The sequence below is a fragment of the Thermobia domestica genome, chromosome 1, assembly GCF_964235325.1.
Source record: "Thermobia domestica chromosome 1, izTheDome1.hap1.1, whole genome shotgun sequence".
Taxonomy (NCBI): domain Eukaryota; kingdom Metazoa; phylum Arthropoda; class Insecta; order Zygentoma; family Lepismatidae; genus Thermobia; species Thermobia domestica.
The window spans coordinates 188,794,772-188,816,211 of NC_137454.1; the positions used below are offsets into that span (position 1 = coordinate 188,794,772).

At 35.3% G+C, this 21,440-nt stretch overlaps 1 protein-coding gene across 6 annotated transcripts in view; it reads right to left on the minus strand.

Annotated features, from left to right (window-relative positions):
* Positions 1-605: 605 nt before the first annotated feature.
* LOC145692111 (uncharacterized) overlaps positions 606-21,440 on the minus strand; it is a 47,462-nt gene continuing 26,627 nt past the window's right edge. For 4 of the 6 annotated variants that reach the window (XM_081767412.1, XM_081767408.1, XM_081767406.1 and 1 more), the window contains 2 exons: positions 11,350-11,525; positions 6,667-9,906 (listed from right to left, as the gene is read on the minus strand). In XM_081767412.1, coding sequence (XP_081623538.1) covers positions 9,724-9,906; positions 11,350-11,525 — 359 coding nt within the window. In that variant the 3' untranslated portion in view covers positions 6,667-9,723. The other 2 variants (XR_014132615.1, XM_081767420.1) reach the window with 2 other exon arrangements.

Below are 21,440 nucleotides of genomic sequence, written 5' to 3' on the forward strand. Positions count from 1 at the left end.
GAAAGAAAAAAAGAAAGATCATGGTTATTGACATCAATAAGGTGCAAGACATACAGATATCAAGGTATACATCCTATTAAAATAAAATGATATAATTATCAATAAGAACAATATGTACACTCATGTCCAAAATTATTGTCGCATGTCTATAAATATGTTGTTATAGGAATATAATTTGATAACGAATTCGCCCGGTATTTCTTATAATGTTAGTATGCGTATAATCGGCAAAGACATGTATGTGGAAAATTTCATGTCGAAATAGTAGTAAATAGAAACAATAAAACAAAAATAAAACTTTCTTGTCCATTTAGCAACATTTTGTTTTACTCATTCTAATTTTCGTATTTATAATTCTTTTCCTATGAAATTTACCACACATATACATTTTCCGATTATACATACAGTATCAGTATTAAAAGTACCCTGCAAAATCATTATCAAATTATATTCTTACAAGAAGACAGTTATAGATATGCGACAATCATTTTGGACATGAGTGTACTTTCAGAAGTGATTTAAGAGTTCTTTCGTAACCTAATATAAATATATCAACTCTATGATAAAATGGAAGTTTTGAATGTTATAGGTAATAAAAAACAAAATTATCATAATGTACAACACTTTATTTTAGAACTCCAAGCTATGACAATCCAATGAACGAATCATAAATCATGCTGATAATATATCAATCTCAAATTGAGATGTTCTGTAGCAATATAATCATTAATTCTGTCAAGATCTGTCTGGCTTATTTGTTCACAATTAATCAAACCGAAGTGATATAGTGGATTATTAACAGACAACACTAAAATTACATGCTCGTAAGAGAAACCTTCACAGGAAAATATGATAAGAAGGCTTAATCTTCGAAACTGACTTCTTTGCATCACTGCTTTCCAAAATCCGCCCGGAAGACCAACATATCCCAAAAGGACATCTTCTAAGGCTGGACTTGCGAAAAGAGCTGTATACCAACTCTCAGGAAATACGCTGTCTTCAGACTTTGTTCCGGTGAGATACAAAAACTTCAGGTACCTTAAAGGTGGATATATTCTCTGTTCACCATCACATACAACTCCATATTTATTCCTTATAAGGCCTAACCATTTAAGATTTGGACACAATGACATAATCAGACCAACATCCACCACTGAAACACCATTCAGTCTCAAAATCTGCAGATCTTTTCCATACCTTCTCATGATCGGGACAATACCCTTCTCAAAGAAATGCTCACTACATCCCCCAACAGGCAAGATAGTGTACACAGAGAAGCACTTCAATCTTTTTAAGTTTAGGAGTGGCATTAGTGCTCCGGGTGGTGTTTCATCTCTTATTACAACCTCAACCACATCTAAAAGTGGACACAGAATCAATACCTCAGCAATAACAAAGGACTGAGGTATATTGGCATAACTTGTATGAGAATCGAACAGAAATTGTATATTACGTAATCTGAAATGAGGAACATTGGGACAGGTCTCTTCGTAGATCTTAAGCAACGCTTTTACCACATCACTATGACACAAAATTTGTAGATTACGACATCTATCCAAGATGTGATGAATGTTATACACATTTAGTTTCAAGTCGCTTACATGAAGCTCTTGTAGGAAATTTTCTTCCCCTCCAATGGCTACGTCTGGCTTCAAAAAATTATACTTCTTGTATAATATACTGTAAAAACAGAAACAATATTTTACAACTTCGTTGAGTTAACAAATATTCATTTGACAGTAACCAATGAATACCACATATATTCCACATATGAAAATTTTAAATTTGGTTTTGAAATAGTCAACAACACAACATGGTAAGATTTGTACACAAATATTTTAAATGTATAAGTGACCAGAACTGAACACATATATGGTTACTTGGTATCTAAAATCCGTTACTTTCTAAGGTAAACATAATAACGATGGTAGCTGGGTATTAAAAATCCAATACCAACAAGAAATGGTAGCAGCTCCGACTGGGGTAGACAGATAGCTTAAGGTACAAGTGTGTAATGATTATACTTATTACTCTTTGTGATACGTGACAGTGCCGCGAGAGCCTAGCAGAAAGCCTAAAGGGAGAACAGAGCATGGGTTCAGAACGACTGCAGCTGATCTGAGGTCTCAAATTCTGTATCGCTATGTATCACGTTTTAGTTTGTGATATTCGATATCATATACTGATTTTGTGATATGACGTTAGTGATGCAATCTTGCATTTTATGGCCATGTACTCCGTACTTTTTCCCCCTCACTGACTCTCCACCAAACGTTCTTAATGCATATTTTGTATTGCAGTCCCAAATTTTGCGAAGACTGACTGAGGCCCCTGATATGCAAATCACTGTGCAATCAAGTACCGATCACATTATATTCAATCAGGTGAACAAGCCAGCGAAGGAAACGTGTTGATCCAGAAAGTGTAGGACGCTGCTGTGTGTCAAATACAGCCGCGCATTATCCCTTAGGAAAGTTGCTTCATGCAGGGTCTACGTTAAAGGAACCACAACCGTGTGTAACGCCTCATCGATATACCATTGGCTGGTTGAAGACCCGTCAATGCTTACTAAAGCTAGGTTGCCATGCTGCAAGAATCTTGTAGCTGTCATTAAAAAATCTTGCAGCCCCATCTTTCTATTTACTGTTTACAAAACACAACTTCCTGAAAGCAAGAAAGATATCTCCACCCATGCAGCACTGCACTCTAGTGGACAAATAGAGAATTTCTTCATTAAAAACGTGTATTTTGGCGCGCTTGCCCTCCCCGTCCAAAAGAATCCGTCGTTTCGGGAGCAGCGGAACTTTTTCTTTCTTTATGACAGTGGGAGAGCGACAGCAGGTAGCAAGCAAGACGATTCAGAAAGTTGCACATGGTTTGACTCCTTGCAAGATGAAAAAAAAAAAAAAATGCTGCATGTCCGTTTCAAGACTATGTTTACATGGAGAAATATTGTAGGGTTGCAAGATTTTTTTTTAATGACAGCTAGAAGATTCTTGCAGCATGGCAACTTAGCTTAAATGTGAGCAGGACCGGAGTCGTGATGCATAAGAATGCGTTACCCAGCATGGCGCCGTACACAGATTTAGCCATCGTGGTGCTGCAGATACAAGTTGGATTCGTGCGAGAAGAGGATATTGTGAAATGCAGTTCTACATGCACGACACTACTGCAGTCATATACGCCTATTCTGTCCAGTCAGAGATCCTCAGCAATGGGCGCTATATAAAATACGCCTTATCCTGCGAGACTGCAACTACCCGTTCGTGGGAACAATGATCGCTATGTTACAATCTCGAATTCCTGTGCGAAGAACCGGGATGAGGTTATCCGATCCGCCCTAGCTCGGCATACAAGAACTCTGTCCTCTCCATCCGTGGTATGACGCCGCCGTTGGAATCCCGCATGTCGTTATGTATTTATTGCCTTTCTAGAACCACAATTGCATATTCGAATCGCTTTGGTTGCATTCTATCGAGCATGAGCATGAGCACTAATATAGGGAAAGGATTATCCGCAGCAGCGATATGGCTCTATTCTTTAGCGATCAAATTGAAAAATTTGTTTGAATTGCTGACGCATTCGATGACGAAGCATTATTCGTCTATCTACACAAACCACATCACGCTAACATTCTTCCACTACTGAACTCTGGCTTTGGTCTACATCAGATTATTGTTTCAAGAGATGTGGTCGGTGCATATGGTGCGTTGCGGAACTGTAATGCTAATCATTTTATTGTTTTACCATCCTCTACACATTTTGCAAATTTTGAGTCAACTTGATGCTTCCTTCTTGATATCGAAATTTACTGTCCAACAGTGTATTTTAACAGCTTAAGACAGCAACAGTCGACATCACAAGCTATCTGGTTATTATAACAACTCAACCTTGTTATTATCTTCTGAGTCTAAATTAGAGTGTGATAGAAATTACACGAATTTAAGATTAATTAATAAAGAATATGTTCTATTTGCGTGTTAAAAACCTAAACACACACAAAATAGTGTATCCTATTCATTTTGGGTACATGATATAAGGATTATCACACCTATATTAAAGTATCTCCGCTTTTGGCTTGAATCTCTCCGTTAACTATGGCAGATCTAAAATAATTTTTGTAAAAGACCAAAATGCTCACAAGCAAAAAAAGAACAACAGAAGGACATTCACATGAGACATTTGAAGTAAAGTTACGACCACCGACAAACGTTCCTTTCCCATATTCTTCGTAGGAAACAGACCCATCTGCAGCCACAACCACAGGTAACTATAAGTCTTTTCTGCACGTGCTGAGGGACAAAGCTGTCACATTTTTCTTGACGTGGGAACACCATAAGTTCTTTCTAGAGAAAGCAAGTGTGGAAACCGGAGTAGAAACACATTGAACGCGTGAATTGTGTGATGAAAAACTAATCTAAGAAAAAGTTAAATGATCCAATGTTTACAACAGAATTCAAATAGAACGAAAATATCAAAAGTCAATACGAATCATTCATTTTTTAAAAGATGTACTTATCTACATTATATTACATATTATAAAATTGAAAGTGACTATGTTCGTGCTTCTTAATCTCTTGAACTACTCGACCGATCTCGTTCAAATTTTCAACATAGATGAGGTTTGGGCTTGGGGTGGTTTTTATCATTTCACTTTGACGATAGAACTTAGGAGAGGGAGAGGGGAAGATATTTAAAAATGATCGAAAATGACGAATATTAGTGTCAAGTTAGATCTCGAGGTCACTGAGAAAAACAGTAACACTTCCGATGCTGTTTAAATCTAAATTCAGTCCCGCAACTTAGGGGAGGGGAGAAGATAATATACGAAAATGATCGAAAATGACCAAAATTAGTGTCGAATACATAGTTTTCGGGGACGCTGAAATGAATAGTGACACTTCCGATGGGAAGGGGACAATCCTACAACATGTGAGAAAGGGATGTATAAAATCTGAAAATGAAGGATATTAGTGCCGAATCCATAATTTTCGGGGTCGCTGAAATGAACAGTACACTTCCGATCCCGTGTAAATCCAAATTCAGACCCGCAGCTTGGAGAAGTGGAGATATATAAAAATGATCGAAAATGACCGATATCAGAGAGCGCTTCACTAATAGTAAGAAGTGACTGACTAACGAAACATATTACTACGTAAGTTTTCCTATTTCAACCCAGTGAAGCGGGTAATTGCCACTAGTACATATATATAAAGTGCCCATGTCAATGCCCATATTAAGCTATTATAGACAGAAACACGAAATCTGTACAAAATGTTCCTTTGTCACGAAAACAAGGGATAAGGAAAGATTTTTATGAAATATATGTCCTAAAGGGGCAGCAAGAGGCAGTTCATTTTTTTTTCTACGAATATAGTATCTCACGAACCCTTGAAGTTAGGAAGATGAAACTATGGCGTATAAATTCAATAAAACTAACCGAAAAAAAGTTTCGAAAATTTCTCTCCTAAAACGGAAAAGAGGGACTAAGTCCTTTTGTGCAGGTTCAATATTACTCTGGTTGGAAATTGAATAACTTTTTTACATCAGTTTGTCATATATAAACGACAAAAAGTGCTACTTGCTTCATATTTTGTGATGCTATAATAAGCATCAGCTTTTAGGCTAAATTTTTAGGGGAAGCTATCTTAGCAGATTGTTAGCTTACGCTGAAAGTGTACAAAGAGATACGTCAATCTAGTCGCGATTAGGCGGCACCTATGGGAAACACATTTCCATACCCCGTATTACTTTTCGCCTGGTATCTTCACAGACAGCAGTTGTAACCAAAAAATCTTGAGTGTTTCACACAATGTCCCGTAGGCTAAAGGAAATGGATGGCTCACGAAAGAATTAGTGGTATATGACTGGAAGAACCCAGAAAAAAACCCACGTACACAATATTCAACGAACTCACTTGGCCTTAGATCAAACTAAGAACTCCTCGCACGGGAGGCGAGCGCCCTACCTCTGAGCTAGCGTGTCCCACAGTTAAAACAGTAAACGCAACAAAAAAATCTGATTATCATACTCCACAGTATTATGGTATCGTGTGCAATGATGTTGTTATTGCTAGCTAGTAAGTCATTTTATCGTAAATACTAAAAGAATTAACATTTACATAGATATGGAATTACCACTGCCCATGTATAACACTCGTCATTATTTTCCTTTCAAACATTTCTGAAAAGTGTTACGCATTATATACAGTATTACATTTCGCTATTATACCACAAAATTAGACCTACTTTCGAGAATCTATGGTAGTGAAAAGAGTCAAAAGCTACCTATATTACTTAGACGTGGACATTGCCAATACAACAATATTAAATCGATAAAATTTAGTTTTAATTACAACTGCCCTTACCACTTTCAATAATGGTAGGTCATTTTTCTTGAATACATAATCACTAAAATTGAGTCTAGCCAAAAAATACGAAAACAGTAATCTCAAGGACACCTTATATAATGATAAAAATATGCATTATTAACATTAAAAGAAAGAAAACAAAACATAAAGGAAAAATGTTACCATTATTTGATAACTATTTCTTCGTGCTTTGAAGCAATCGAATTTTGGAAGTTCAATCAATTGATGCTATCCTTTTTGGTGCAAAGCATTTATCATCTTCAATCTTATGATCCTACCTATTGTGTACCTACACAAAGGGAAAAGTGAAGAACAAATATCACATGCTGAATACACTACTGGCAAAATTAAAGTGCAACACACTGTCAAACTCAAAGGTACTCACATTTATGTCTCCTAATTCCTATGGAAATCATCCACAAAATTATATTAAACGTCGGATTTCCGCTCACAACTGTCAGCACTTTGTAGTTAGATGAGGAACAGTATTTTATTTGAGGATAAGGGATACGGGAATTAATTTTTTACATCCATAGATAAAAAAAAAAAAAAAAAATCTCGTTGCTCCACAGAATATACATTTAAAATCATTATCATCATCTTCAATTTGGTAGTGATGGTGAAAATATCAATGACGTTACTTCAGTTTCTGTCCAGAGCGTCCATGTCCAAGTTTAATTTTGGTCCCCTTGTTCGAATGAAAAAAGTCTCGTATGCCTGTTTTTCTACTAATGGTGAAGATTTTTTGATTAATTTCACTTTATTGATATTATGCTTTGAGTCTTTCCGGTGTTGAAAGAACCGATGTTGGGACATCTCCATATTTCGCAGCGCCATGTACACTTGTATTATTATTATTGTTATTATTATTATTCAGTAGTAATAATAATAATAATACACAAAATATACGTAACAATAAATTAGTAATTGGCTGAAGTTTAGTTTTCAACCATTAATGTTTTCCACCGTAAATGAAGCACCAACATAACTCTGCGCAGTTAACTTCTTCTGGATTGCAGCCACAAAACAATTTTTACCGATATATTACTTCCGTCAAGAGCCACCTCTATTGCTTACGTTACACCATGCAACGTCTTTCCCATGCTGTAACAAATCAACAGCAGTTTTTACTTCATCAATTTGACTTTAAAATCCACAGTTACTGTATTGATTTTTAGGCTTACAAACACATTTATAATCACTTCAGTTTTTAACAAAAATAATAAAAAAATCGCAGTATTTTATTTTATCCGAAACAATTCCCAGATACTCCCGAAATCGCTACCACATCATTACTCGTATAACTTCCATTTACTCTGTCGTTCCGCCCACAGAAACATAAAACTCAAAGACAACTTGATTGCCTTCAGACCGTTACCCTTTGGTACCCTGTTAGGACGGAGCAAACGTAGATACAGATCAACAGTTATAGAATTCTTTCTTCTGGCAATAACTTGTTTCCACAGCGTTCGCACGTCGTCAGTCTTTAAGAAAGCTAAGGAAACTGCATACAAGCTGATAACGACTGTGTTTGTGTACGTATTCACGTTTGCGATAAATACGGAGAGACTTGTACAATTAAAAGAAGAAAATAAACTCTAAACTTATTAATTTAAAATAGTTTATACGTGTTATACAGGAAAGGAAATTCTCCCAGATGTTAACTTCTGCTTTATTTGAATGTGCCAACTTCATATGCACGTATTGTATACCTGCTGCATCCTTCCGGTAAACATTCGTGTGGAATGTGTTTTCTTTTCCATATATGGTCAGGACGAAACAATTTTCACTATTATTAATTTCAGTTTCCTTTTTAACTTTTACATAAAAATAATGTGTCATCGACAAAACTGTAGTATTTTGTGTATTACAATAAGAGGGTTTTTAAAATTTCGGCTTCAAAATGACTCAGAACATTCGCTAAGAAAGGGAATATGGGGTTTTCCCATAACTAATCCGTCTTGTCTATTTGTAAATTAGGAAAATTGGAAAACGTTATTTTTCAGATAACTCCAAGGGGTTAAATACTTTATCTATTTCAGTTAAGGGGATTTTCTGCTTTATTAATGAAACTCAAGTACAGTCCATAGCCGAAGATTAGATGATTGAGGTGTACAAATCCTCCAATTCAAGGACGCCAACTTGTATTATGCATTTACGAGCAATGTGGCTTCTACTTTGATAATCCCACTGTTATCAGTTACATATCTGAAACTTTCCTTTCCGTGAACAGTTTAAAATATCAGACTATATATTTTGAAAGGAAATAGAATGAGTGATTTCCTTCCCGATAGAATTGGCCTAAGTGGGACATATTTTTTCAATATACTTTAGGTAGTCTTTATATTATCGGAAGTGAGAGTACATCTACTTTTAATGCTTTTCTAGTTTCATCATCCAAAAGTAAATAATTTTTAATGGTCTTATTGACATTGGAAAGGAAAATGGTTATACGTTTAACACTTTGAAACGGACACTATAAAACAAATGATGATGCTAAGAAATGGATCGTCATATCTTTATTTCAATTGGTTTCAAACAAATTGTGAAAAGTTTGCAGGAAGCACAATTTTAATACAGCATTAGTTTCCCCATTAAACCTTGAGAAAAACATAACAGATTATAGAAGTTTTTTCATCAATCTGCTTGAGTCCGCAAGTGTCTATGAAATTTCATGCAAAAGTACATATATATAGGCATGACAAAGAGGAACACGATCACTAGACTGAAAGTAGATATTCGGAATACCAAATACAACGATGTTCGAACATCAAGCCTTTCTAAAATAATGAAAAACTCAAAGCATAACATCAATAAAATGAAACTGATCAAAAATAAATTCGGACATGCGATTATAAACAGAAATTACAATAATATCACTGATACTTTCACTGTCACCATCATAATATCACTGATAACTTCACTGTCACCACCAATCACTGAAGAAGTAGATGATTCAAGATATGTATTCTATGGAGTAATGAGGTGTTCTTATTTATGAGTGTAAATATTTGATTTCTAATCTTCTATCAAAATACTATTCCTTACGTAAGTCTTGAAAATGCTAACAATTTACACATATATTAACGACTTATCACGGTTTGGAGCAGCAAAAGTGAGTACCTTTGAGTTTATTGATAAGACTTCTTCAAGAGGTTTACATTACAATCCAACACACTGGTTTCGATGTTCTTAGTTTTACAAGGTAACATAGGAACAACTCGGATATAAGACACTCTAAATATGGTAAATATTGATCAAACTATTACTTGCAAGAGTTAGTTCATAGTACAAAACACATGCCAGATAAATATTTGAATATTTTTAACTATTATCACTCGGGAAACTATAACTTACTTTGCAAACCAAACTTGTTTTGGAATGCCAATTACTTTTAATTTTCGATCTACGTAAAGCTGATGCTGATACAAAAAGTCGCAATTAAAATCCACAACTTTGTACCTCCTTTTCAATGCTATTAATGCATCCAAAGGAATAGTCTTGTGTAATGTCTGAATACACAGGCACTTTACTTTCTGAAAGAAATACATCCTTAACTATGAGGCTAACTACACAAAACATCTATGTTACAGTAATAGCAGAAAACACTCAAAAAAAGACTGCGTAATTTATCTGTAGCTACCAAGTAACAAACGCAAATCTAGTATAGATTTTTGCTGACAAAGGTAGTTTAAATTAATGAAATTTAAATATGACGTGCACATACACACAATATTAATCTAGATCTACAATTTGCTCATTGTAAGTATAAAGCTAAAGATGCAGTGTGTTTGTATTTATTATGAACTTAATTTTATTCCCTGATCTGTCTATAAGAAAATACTGAAGACCTGTCTTTAATTTCTAAGACATCATACGATTTAGCATCGAAAATTATGTTTTCCTTCGTTTAAAATAGGTTAACTGTGACAATATATAAATAATAATATTACTTCACAATATTTAATCTCAGTTCGCGTACTACTAAGATCTAAAATGAAAAAAAAAAATCTTTAGATTAACATCTCAGGTTATCCCCTGTAGGTTAAGAAAAATAGATAATATATACAATAAATTTTAATAAAAGAATTGTTAATATGAAACTGGTGAAAGCACACGAAAAAATAAAAACTAACCCTGCAGCCCACCACAAAATCGAACCAAGAACCACTCGCATACAAGTTAGGCGCTCTACCATTGAGCCACTTTGTCTGCTAACAATCTACCTACAGACGCAAATGTTATGTTCACATTTTTGAGACAAAACAGACGTAGGTGAAAAGTGGAAGCAATTTAAAATTATTTTGTATGAAAAATATGACATACATGTAACATTTCTTTAGTTCACTGTTATTCCAGCAAAAAAGAAATTAATGGAGAAAAATTTTTAAAAAAAGAGGGTGTTTTATATTTCATAAATGAAAATTAGAAGTAGAATATTTTATATTTTTTCTTTTATCTCCTTCTGCCTTCACTATACTTTCTATTTCTTAATGATCTGTGTATTCTGTCTATTCTTCATCTCTCAACTTTGCTTTCGCATGAAAAAATAAGAATATAGTGTTCGTGGCTATTAATATTCAGACTAAATGAAGCAGAAGCTAGATACATGTGAATTTTCATGAATCAATTAGTAGAAGAAAATGGAGACTTCTATGAAAGAGAGAGAGAGAACTCATGGACTACCATATAAGCTCACATGATAAAAAACTGAACTTGGAATAGTTCGCACTAAAGGTGAGGAATCTATTTACCATGTCTCCTTAGTGTCTTACGAGTCATTCATCACGCAAAACAAATGATATTTCTTCCTGGTGTTCAATGACTGTAAGAACGCTTCTTACTTTACTGGCTACTTATCTAACCTCGACTATTTTGCATTTACTTTATCTATATTGAAAACGAAATCTCTGTTGAATTTTGACACACAAACGGTAATATAATCTACACAAATAAGAACAAACCAAGTACAAACTTACTCTGCATCTTTGTTTGACAAACTGAAGGTACTTCTCATTCCAAGTGACAAAAGCCCAACGAATTGTAGGCGTCAGAAATACTTTCCACGAGTCTTTCCACTTGGTGCCGTATTTTCCTATAGAGAATGTTGCTGTTGTAATTGCGTAGATAAATAAATCTTCAACTATCGTAGCAGCTGTAAAATAAATAAAATAACGTTAATATAATATACCATCACGCAATAAATGAAAAATTTTGATTTGATTTGATTTGTAGCGAGGCTATATGAGACGTGGACTTTTAGCTTAACGTGGGATCCGAACGCCCCTCCCTCTTCTTGAAAAAACGAACAAGCTCCCGCCCAAGGCGAACAAATGAAAAATATAGCAAAATAAAAACCATAATAAACGAACAGAAATAGAACAAAATTACACACATAAAAAAAAAAATTTAAATGCTTTTTAAAAACCTTTAAGTATCAATTTTTGATCAGTAATGAGTGTAACTACATGATGAGGTCTTACATCCCAAGAAACTAGAGCCATTAACACGTTAGAGTCGGAGCCCATTCCTGCGATGTTTCTCCCTCAAGTCGGCGTGTTTTGCGATACTTTTTTAAAAAAATAGTGTAAAAACGTTAGAGCAATGAAATATTTATTTTCTTGAAATATGAACTTAGTACTACAGAATACAATATTATCAACCTGTTTTCTCAAGTTTATGTACCTTTTTATATTTTTTCAGTTATGAAAAAAAGTCCGATAAGCAATATGATTGATTATAAGTATGCACATATCAGCTTCTTGGCGGATTACAACCCTTCAAATGTTACAAACCATTAATACAAACATTAGATACTTTGAAATGGCATAAATGTATAAAGTTAAAAAAAAAAATAATAAATAAAATAAATAAATAAATAAATAAATAAAAATAAAAATTAAAAAAAAAACCTGCAAGACCGATTATTTCTATTTTTCGCCTGGAGTAGCCCTTTTGTCGTTCGCCCTTTTTGCAATCGCTCTTCTGTCGTGCTACCATTGCCAGAAAATGTATAAGAATATTAATAAATAAATACGATTGTTGTACCTAAGAAAATATTACAAAGAGATATTTCCCACCCATTCACATAAATGCTTATGTTACAGTCATCCTTATTGGTTAGTCATGACAAGCTAAAAGAAAGAAAAAAAAAAAAAAAAAAAAAAAAAAAAACAATTTCCCCGCTGGCAACATAATCTGGGTCAATATTTGAATCCTTAATTTCAGATCCAGAATCAACCAGGGACGTAGTGTCCATTGAGGCTATAAGGCTTAGCCTATTCATTTATTTATACATCAGCCTGAAATGTTGCTTTTGGACATTGATACAATTAATTTTATTAAAATGGATTTATTTTATGATGCGCTGTTTAAACATCACGCGAGAATAGATTGAAGCTTTCGCAAGAACGCATTGTAGGCTATGAGCCGCTAGCTTTTCGCCTTTCTTATGTAATCTTGAGAATGGGGCGGTGACAATCGCTTTCCCGTCACTCTCAGCAGACGAAAACCATGAGCAATACACAAATTCAACACGATGCAACGAACGTGGACGAATGTTGACGAAAGGCTACCTTTCGGGTGTTTGGGAAACAAAAGCGACAGGACACGGTCTTGTAAGAAAGTATAAATCAGAGAGACTATGAAAAATTTAGGAGCTCGCATTCTGTAACAAGTTCTGAGAAAGAGAAAAAAAAAGAGATAAAATCTTACTATGAATAGTACTAATACATATGAACAAAAACACCAGAGGTGCAAAAAGTGCAGCCAAGTTCGTCAGCCTCAAAAAGTGTTGAGATGAGGATGGATGAGCCAAGTTCCTTGGCCACTGTATCTGAAAGGAACACTGGAACTTGGCGCGAAGTGTCTAACATATTCGAATACATTAAGATGTCTGTTCCTAGTTTCACGGCCGGGACATTTCAGCCCTAAGGCTAGTGGTGACCCCCAAATCCACCACGCTCACAAACACCATCCCTAGGGCTCATTAGCATCATTTAATTTGACACTTCGTCGAGGAATATAAGTTTTCCTTGTCTGGGTTTTGAACCACCAATCTTACTGCAGCATACTGTATATGTGCCTTAGCGCATTAGCAAAGTTGATATTCCTAAGGTTGATGATGGTCCCAAACCCACCACGCCCACCACCACTATCCCTAGGATTCCTTAACATCATTTTCCTTGACACCTCGCGCCAAGTTCCAGTGTTCCTTTCAGATACAGTGGCCAAGGAACTTCGCTCATCCATCCTCATCTCAACACTTTTTGAGGCTGACGAACTTGGCTGCACTTTTTGCACCTCTGGTGTTTTTGTTCATATTTCACTTGTTTTTGTAGTTCACCATGTCAATATCGTATATTGGAATTCTCAATTGTGGCTTATTGCTGCATTTAAATTTAAAATTGTACATTTTTAAAGGAGTCATAGTGTGTCACATACAACATTAGTTCCCAAGGGCTCTCCCACCGGGAATCGAACCCAAGACCTGTACAAGAAAAGCGCACATGCTAGCCACTAGAACAGCGGGGAGGATTTATTCTATTAAATATCTGTTAGAGCGTTATGTCCAAACGAGATTCCAATTCATTACACGAACTACAAAATCACGATCGCCAACATCTCATTTTTCATTACCTAAATACGAAGAGTATCAACAGGGCCCAAAACCCTTGATGCTGAATCCTCGCTGCTACATCACTAGACATAGCTGGTGTTTCAATATACCTAGTTGTTCTCTACCTTTTCACATTGCGAAATTACGGAGTTCATTACATGACGCGCATGTTGCGCAGTTTCATACTGCCTCGGGTTTTCCTTCCAATGATATACACCTTTCAAATAGCTTGTAAACTTAATAATATTTGCCACCAACATATCCTAACTGTATATAAAACTACATGAACTGACATAAATTAAAGGGATGCTTCCGGTTGACGTGGAAAGTTGAAATGATGAAGGGGGATGAAGAATTTTCCCATGTTATTTAAACGGGTCTTTTTTTTTTTTTTTTTTTTTTTTTTTTTTTTTTTTTTTTTTTTTTACATATAATCTCATATTTTAGGAACTTGGAATTGGAATAAAAAAAAATTGAAATTCGGTATGCTTGTACGTTTTCATTAGTATTACCTAAGTAAATCAGTAAAAATGAACAATTCCAACTTTAGAGTGGTTTTATGGGAAACTGAAAAATCTTTCCCATGGTACGTATTTATATGGGATACCTTTTACACCCCAAAATTATACGACACTTCCTGTAGGGCTACAATGATTAAATTTGACGTGATTGTAGTTTTTCGGAACTAACCAAATTGCCAAAAGTGAATATTTTTAATTTTTAGGGAGTCTAAAGGGGAGATGAAGAAATTCCCCATGCTATTTAAATAGGCCTTTTTTTGGACTTATAATCTCATATTTTAGGTACTTGAAATTAGAATACAAACGTGAAATTCGGTATGCTTCAACGTTTTCGTTAGTATTACCTAAGGAACTCAGTAAAAATGAAAATATATAAATTTAGAGTGGTTTTATGGGGAACAGAAAAACTTTTCCATGTTATTTATATTGGACGTCTTCTACACCCCAAAATCTTTAGGCACTTCCGGCAGGGTTAGAATGATGGGGAGTGACGATTGTAGCCTCCCGGGACTAACCAACACGAAAATTGCTAAAATTGAATATTTTTAATTTTTAAGGAGTCTAAAGGGAGATGAAGAAATCACCATGTTATTTAAATAGGCGTTTTCCTGGAATACAAAATCTTATCTTTTAGTAGTTGAAATAGAAAAAGAAACTTGAAATTCGGGAATTATAAGCTTAAGAGGTGTGAGGAAGTAGGACGAGCAAAGGCGAGGGTGTGAGGGCGAACCCTCGAAGGGCAAATTCAGGAAATATGAAGAGCAAAGGCACGAAATTCACTGTTGATGAAAAGGCTGATACGTAAGAGATTCTCACACTGTTTACAGATGGAGACACGAAGTATCAAGAACATTTTTACACAACGACTGTGGTAACTATAATATAACTCTAATACTAATATATTTACGAAATCGGTTACATTTTGTTGCTAGTCTCACATAAATTCGAACAATTGAATTTCTCATTTCTTCGAAAACTACATTAATTTTAAACATTCTCACCTCAACATTATCTTACTTATCAAATTAATTTCAATATATATTTAATACCAATGACTGCAATAAAGGAAAAATATTCACCGAAAAAAAAGACAAAATATTGGCTTTCCTTGTCTGGGTTTCCAACCACGAAATTTACGGCAGTATGTACGTGTCTTAGTCCACGGTTTTAAAAGTTAACTGATTCACAGAACGTGCCTCATTAACTTGCTTAACTACTTATTACTTGCTCTCACTTCTTTTACTCGCACACTCAGAAAAACTGTATGTGGCGTACGTAAAAACGTTTGTTACATGTGTAAATCCTGTAGCTGTTGGACTTAACGTACACTAAACGTATAACTGAAAAAGTATATTTGAACGTACTTTCCGTATAAGTGTTCCGAATAAACGTACTTTCTACACGAACAAAAAAACTTTATGTAGGCGGTCAGGATCTCACATACAGATGGCCGTATGTAACTTACAGCTGACGTACGTAATGTACGGAAGACTGTTAGATGTCAGACATCCTGCAACGACATTGTGTAACATCTAAGCGGGAAAGAGGGCAGTACGTATGTAGCATATGGATAACGTATGTTAAGTATTGATTTCTGTAGTAAACATAAGGATCCCGTATATTTGTACACTATAATGCTATCCGGATAACGGATTTTTCTCAGTGACCTTAGCTCATTTTTCTATTAACCTAGAACGACAAGGACACAAACACAGAAACTTCAAGGAGAGTTAAGATTCCAAAGCTCTTCCACCGGGAATCGAACCCAGGACCCCATACACCAAAGGCGCACGTGGTAGCCAATAGACCAGCGAGAAGGGCACCAACTCGACCAGTCAGACAATTGACAACATTATCACTATGCACATGATGAGTTCAATAACGGAATCGTTCCCGATTTCTGATTGTAACGACAGTTGTTTTTGCTAGTGAAAAAAATTCCGTAGCAAATTCCTCAAATTTCATTTTCAAGCCGTTATAGTGTACCTTTATGGAGAGTTTCGCATCTTTATCTCATGAAGAAGTACCTAATGGCTATGGACAGGTTTTCGCCCATAAAAATTCCCATAGTACATTCCTTAAATTTGGAATCTTTACTTACACAGGTCATTACATTTGGTACGTACCATATCTCATTTGGAAGCACCTAATCAATGATGAGTGAGTAAATGAACCGATCTCTGTTTGAGTAAGGACAATTTTTTGCCCATAGAAAATTCCATAGCACATTCCTTAAATTTCGGATATTTTTCATATTCAAGCCATTATAAGCTACCTTCGTGTAGGCATTCACATCTTCATCTCATTGGGAAGTACCTAATAGCTACGGACAATTTTTCGTCTATAAAAAATTTCCCATAGCACATTCGTCACATTTCGGACTTTTTCTATACTCAGGTCATTGTAAGATACCTTTATGCAGTTTCACGTTTCTATTTCATTGGGTAGTACCTAATCATTTTGATGAGTGAGTGAGTGAATCCATTTCTTGCTTGGCTAAGGACAGTTTTTTGCTTATAAAAACTTTCCCGTAGAACATTCCTCAAATTTCGGACTTTTTCCATACTCAAGTCATTATAAGGTATCTTTATGAAGAATTTCACGTTTCTATCTCATTGGGAAGTACCTAATCAATTTGATGAGGGAGAGAATGAACCGATTTGTGTTTGACTAAGGACAGTTTTTCGCCCATAAATAACTTCCATGGCACATTCCTCACATTTCGGACTTTTTCCATATTCAAGTCATTATAATGTACCTTTATGCAGAGTTTCACGTCTCTATCCCATTGGGAAGTACATAATTAACTTAATAAGTGAGTGATTGAAACGATTTCTTGCTTGGCTAAGGACAGTTTTTTGCCCATAAAAAAATTTCCATAGCACATTCCTATGATTTTGGACCTTTTCAGTACTCAAATTGTTATAGGGTACCTTTATGCAAAGTTTCACGTTTCTATCTTATTGGGAAGTACCTAATCAATTTGATGAGTGAGTGAATGGAACGATTTTTTCCTGGCTAAGGACAGTTTTTTGCCCATAAAAGATTTCACATAGCACATTCCTCAGATTTCGGACTTTTTCCATACTCACGTTATTGTAGGGTACCTTTATGCAAAGTTTCAGGTTTCCATCTCATTGGGAAGTACCTAATCAATTTGATGAGTGAGTAAGTGAAACGATTTTTTTCCCGGCTAAGGACAGTTTTTTGCCCATAAAAAATTTCCCATAGCACATTCCTCAGATTTCGGACTTTTTCCATACTCATGTTATTGTAGGGTACCTTTATGCAAAGTTTCAAGTTTCTATCTCATTGGGAAGTACCTAATCAATTTGATGAGTGAGTGAGTGAAACTATTTTTTTTCTGGCTAAGGACAGTTTTTTACCCATAAAAAATTTCCCATAGTACTTTCCTCAGATTTCGGACTTTTTCCATACTCAATTATTGTAGGGTACCTTTATGCAAAGTTTTAGGTTTCTATCTCAATGGCTAACACCTAATCAATTTGTTGAGTGAGTGAGTGAATCGATTTCTTGCTTGGCTAAGGACATTTTTTGCCTATAAAAGATTTCCCATAGCACATTCCTCAGATTTCGGACTTTTTTCATACTCAAGATATTTCAGGGTATTTTTATGCAAAGTTTCAAGTTTCTATCTTATTGGGAAGTACCTAATCAATTTGATGAGTGAGTGAGTGAAACGATTTTTTTTCCTGGCTAAGGACAGTTTTTTTGCCTATAAAAGATTTCCCATAGCACATTCCTCAGATTACGGACTTTTGCCATACTCATATCGTTATAGGGTATCGCTATGCAAAGTTTCATGTTTCTATCTCATTGGGAAGTACCTAATCAATTTGATGAGTGAGTAAGTGAAACGATTTTTTTCCTGGCTAAGGAAAGTTTTTTGCCTGTAATAGATTTCCCATAGCACATTCCTCAGATTTCGGACTTTTTCCATACTCATGTTATTGTAGGGTACCTTTATGCAAATTTTCAAGTTTCTATCTCATTGGGAAGTCCCTAATCAATTTGATGAGTGAGCGAGTGAAACGATTTTTTTCCTGGCTAAGGACAGTTTTTTGCCTATAAAAAATTTCCCATAGCACATTCCTCAGATTTCGGACTTTTTTCATACTCAAGATATTTCAGGGTATCTTTATGCAAAGTTTCAAGTTTCTGTCTTATTGGGAAGTACCTAATCAATTTGATGAGTGAGTGAGTGAAACGATTTTTTTCCTGGCTAAGGACAGTTTTTTGCCCATCAAAGATTTTCCATAGCACATTCCTCAGATTTCGGACTTTTTCCATACTCATGTTATTGTAGGGTACCTTTATGCAAAGTTTCAGGTTTCCATCTCATTGGGAAGTACCTAATCAATTTGATGAGTGAGTAAGTGAAACGATTTTTTTCCTGGCTAAGGACAGTTTTTTGCCCATAAAAAATTTCCCATAGCACATTCCTTAGATTTCGGACTTTTTCCATACTCCAATTGTTATAGGGTACCTTTATGCAAAGTTTCAAGTTTCTATCTCATTGGGAAGTACCTAATCAATTTGATGAGTGGGTGAATGAAACGATTTTTTTCCTGGCTAAGGACAGTTTCTTGCCTATAAAAGATTTCCCATAGCACATTCCTCAGATTTCGGACTTTTTCCATACTCATGTTATTGTAGGGTACCTTTATGCAAAGTTTCAAGTTTCTATCTCATTGGGAAGTACCTAATCAATTTGATGAGTGAGTGAGTGAAACGATTTTTTTCCTAGCTAAGGACAGTTTTTGCCCATAATAAATTTCCCATAGCACATTCCTCAGATTTCGGACTTTTTCCATACTCCAATTGTTATAGGGTACCTTTATGCAAAGTTTCACGTTTCTATCTCATTGGGAAGTACCTTACCAATTTGATGAGTGAGTCAGTGAGTCAGTGAGCCTGAAAACTGCATATTTTGGGGGTCCAGTACTCAAATATGGTTGTAGGTATTAATGTGAGATTTGGCATATGAGTACATCTGTGAGATATCTCCTTACATTCTAAATTTCATGTTTCTACCCTTAATAGAATCGTTTTTACAAAGCCTCGAAATCGACGATTTTAGCCAAAACTCTTGTTCGTGTATAATATGCTTACGGCAGTGCAGGCCAGTTTTCATTTTCTACGCGGAACTTGGCTGCCATGCACTGCCGTGCATGTTGATTAGGGATCCAGCCAGTAAAACCAGCTTTTTCTGTAAAAAGCATAAATTGACTGTGAGCTGCAGCACTACTGTTTTCCATTAGTATGCTGATAGATGTTGTTGTGGGAGAAGTGCTTAAGTTTGTGTCTATGATTTGGAAAATTTAAAATTAAGATAGCCCTGTATTCGTTTTTATTTGTTTCTTTGAAACAGTAATACAGTGTATGTGTGATATCCGAGTATCGCATATGTAAAGAAACCGTATATGTAAGGGAAATATGAAGCAGAACTACTCTTATATTTTTTCTTGCATTGTATGAAAAATCTATTGCATGAACTAGCATTTTTCTGTCAAACATTACAGCTCGGCCCGTAGTCAGAACACTAAGACTTGATCGTTTAAATAAGGGCGAGATAGTTTTTTTTTTTGGGGGGGGGGACTTGAATTCACTTTACATTTTTTTTGGGGGGGGGACTTGAATTCACTTTACAATCATATATACATACAACAAACAATTGCAAGTTTCAAGGAACTTTGCCCTCCTAGCCACCCTCTAGCTACAAATCTAATTTCAGCCTACCTATTTCAAAGCTTCAAACTACGTTACTGGAATCAACAGCAAACTCGTCAAGCATATTCCATATTTCTTCTTTGGATAAATCTCCCATTTTGAGTCAAAAATGCATATAAAGACGCGCGAAACGTATGCCAATTGTTATCGCTCTAACTCGCTCTGCACCAGATGCACTGACTTCCAATCATTTCTGAAATATTGTATTATCTATCAAGAAAGTAAATGCAAGGGTGTAAGCGCTTCCATATTCAATCTGGTATGAAAAATTTTACGATCTGGCACACCAAAATACAATGACAGATATGCAATGCAGTGTGTTATCGTGATAAGGGAAAATATTATTTGTGTGAAAATCATTATAATTTGCAAAAGTTGTAGCATGTAATTATTTATTCACCTTTGCGGGAAACTGGTTAGATCCCGGTGGGAACTCATGTGGTTCGGATTATCGTTGTTAATCCACGTCTCATATAGCCTCGATGCTGACGCTTAACTCCCAAACCACCAACTAATCAATTATTTATCACAAACTCACACGTATCTAAATGGAAATTCTGAGCAGACAAGGAACTTTCTATTCAAAATATATAACATCTTCAAGAGAGCTCAAGAAATAATTTAGCAGTTTAAGTGAATGGGATTCAGGTAAGTAGTTCATATATAAAAAACCTCTTGACTGGTAGTAATTTTCCCCTCATGTGATCCTAGAATAGTCATAATTAAAATTTCTTTTCCGAATTCGAAGACTTTTTTTTTTTTCAAAGTCTCCCATTTTATTTTCGTTTTCCTTCCTCATGTTCTTTCTGTGGCTGTGGTCCTTTCACTTCTCGATGGAAAACATGTAAACTGCAAGCCTTGTGCTGGAAGCTAAAATAAGGATTTACTTTCTTGAAAAAAAAATATTATTTTTATTTGTATTACTTTATTATCTCCAACTGCTGCTTGATTCCTAGTGATTGTCTTACCAAAAATTTCGTGATTGTTCAAAATGTGATGCAATAAAATCATTTTTAACGTGTTTGACAACTGCAACCTGAGTAACAATGCGATGCCGCAAATTACAATACAAAACGAGTAGGTTACTTGACAGGGATTGAATGCCGCGGCCGCATAGTCGGTACCTAATAGGCAGCCCGTTTTCGCTCACTGGTGGGGATCTCATTCTAATCTAGTTCCA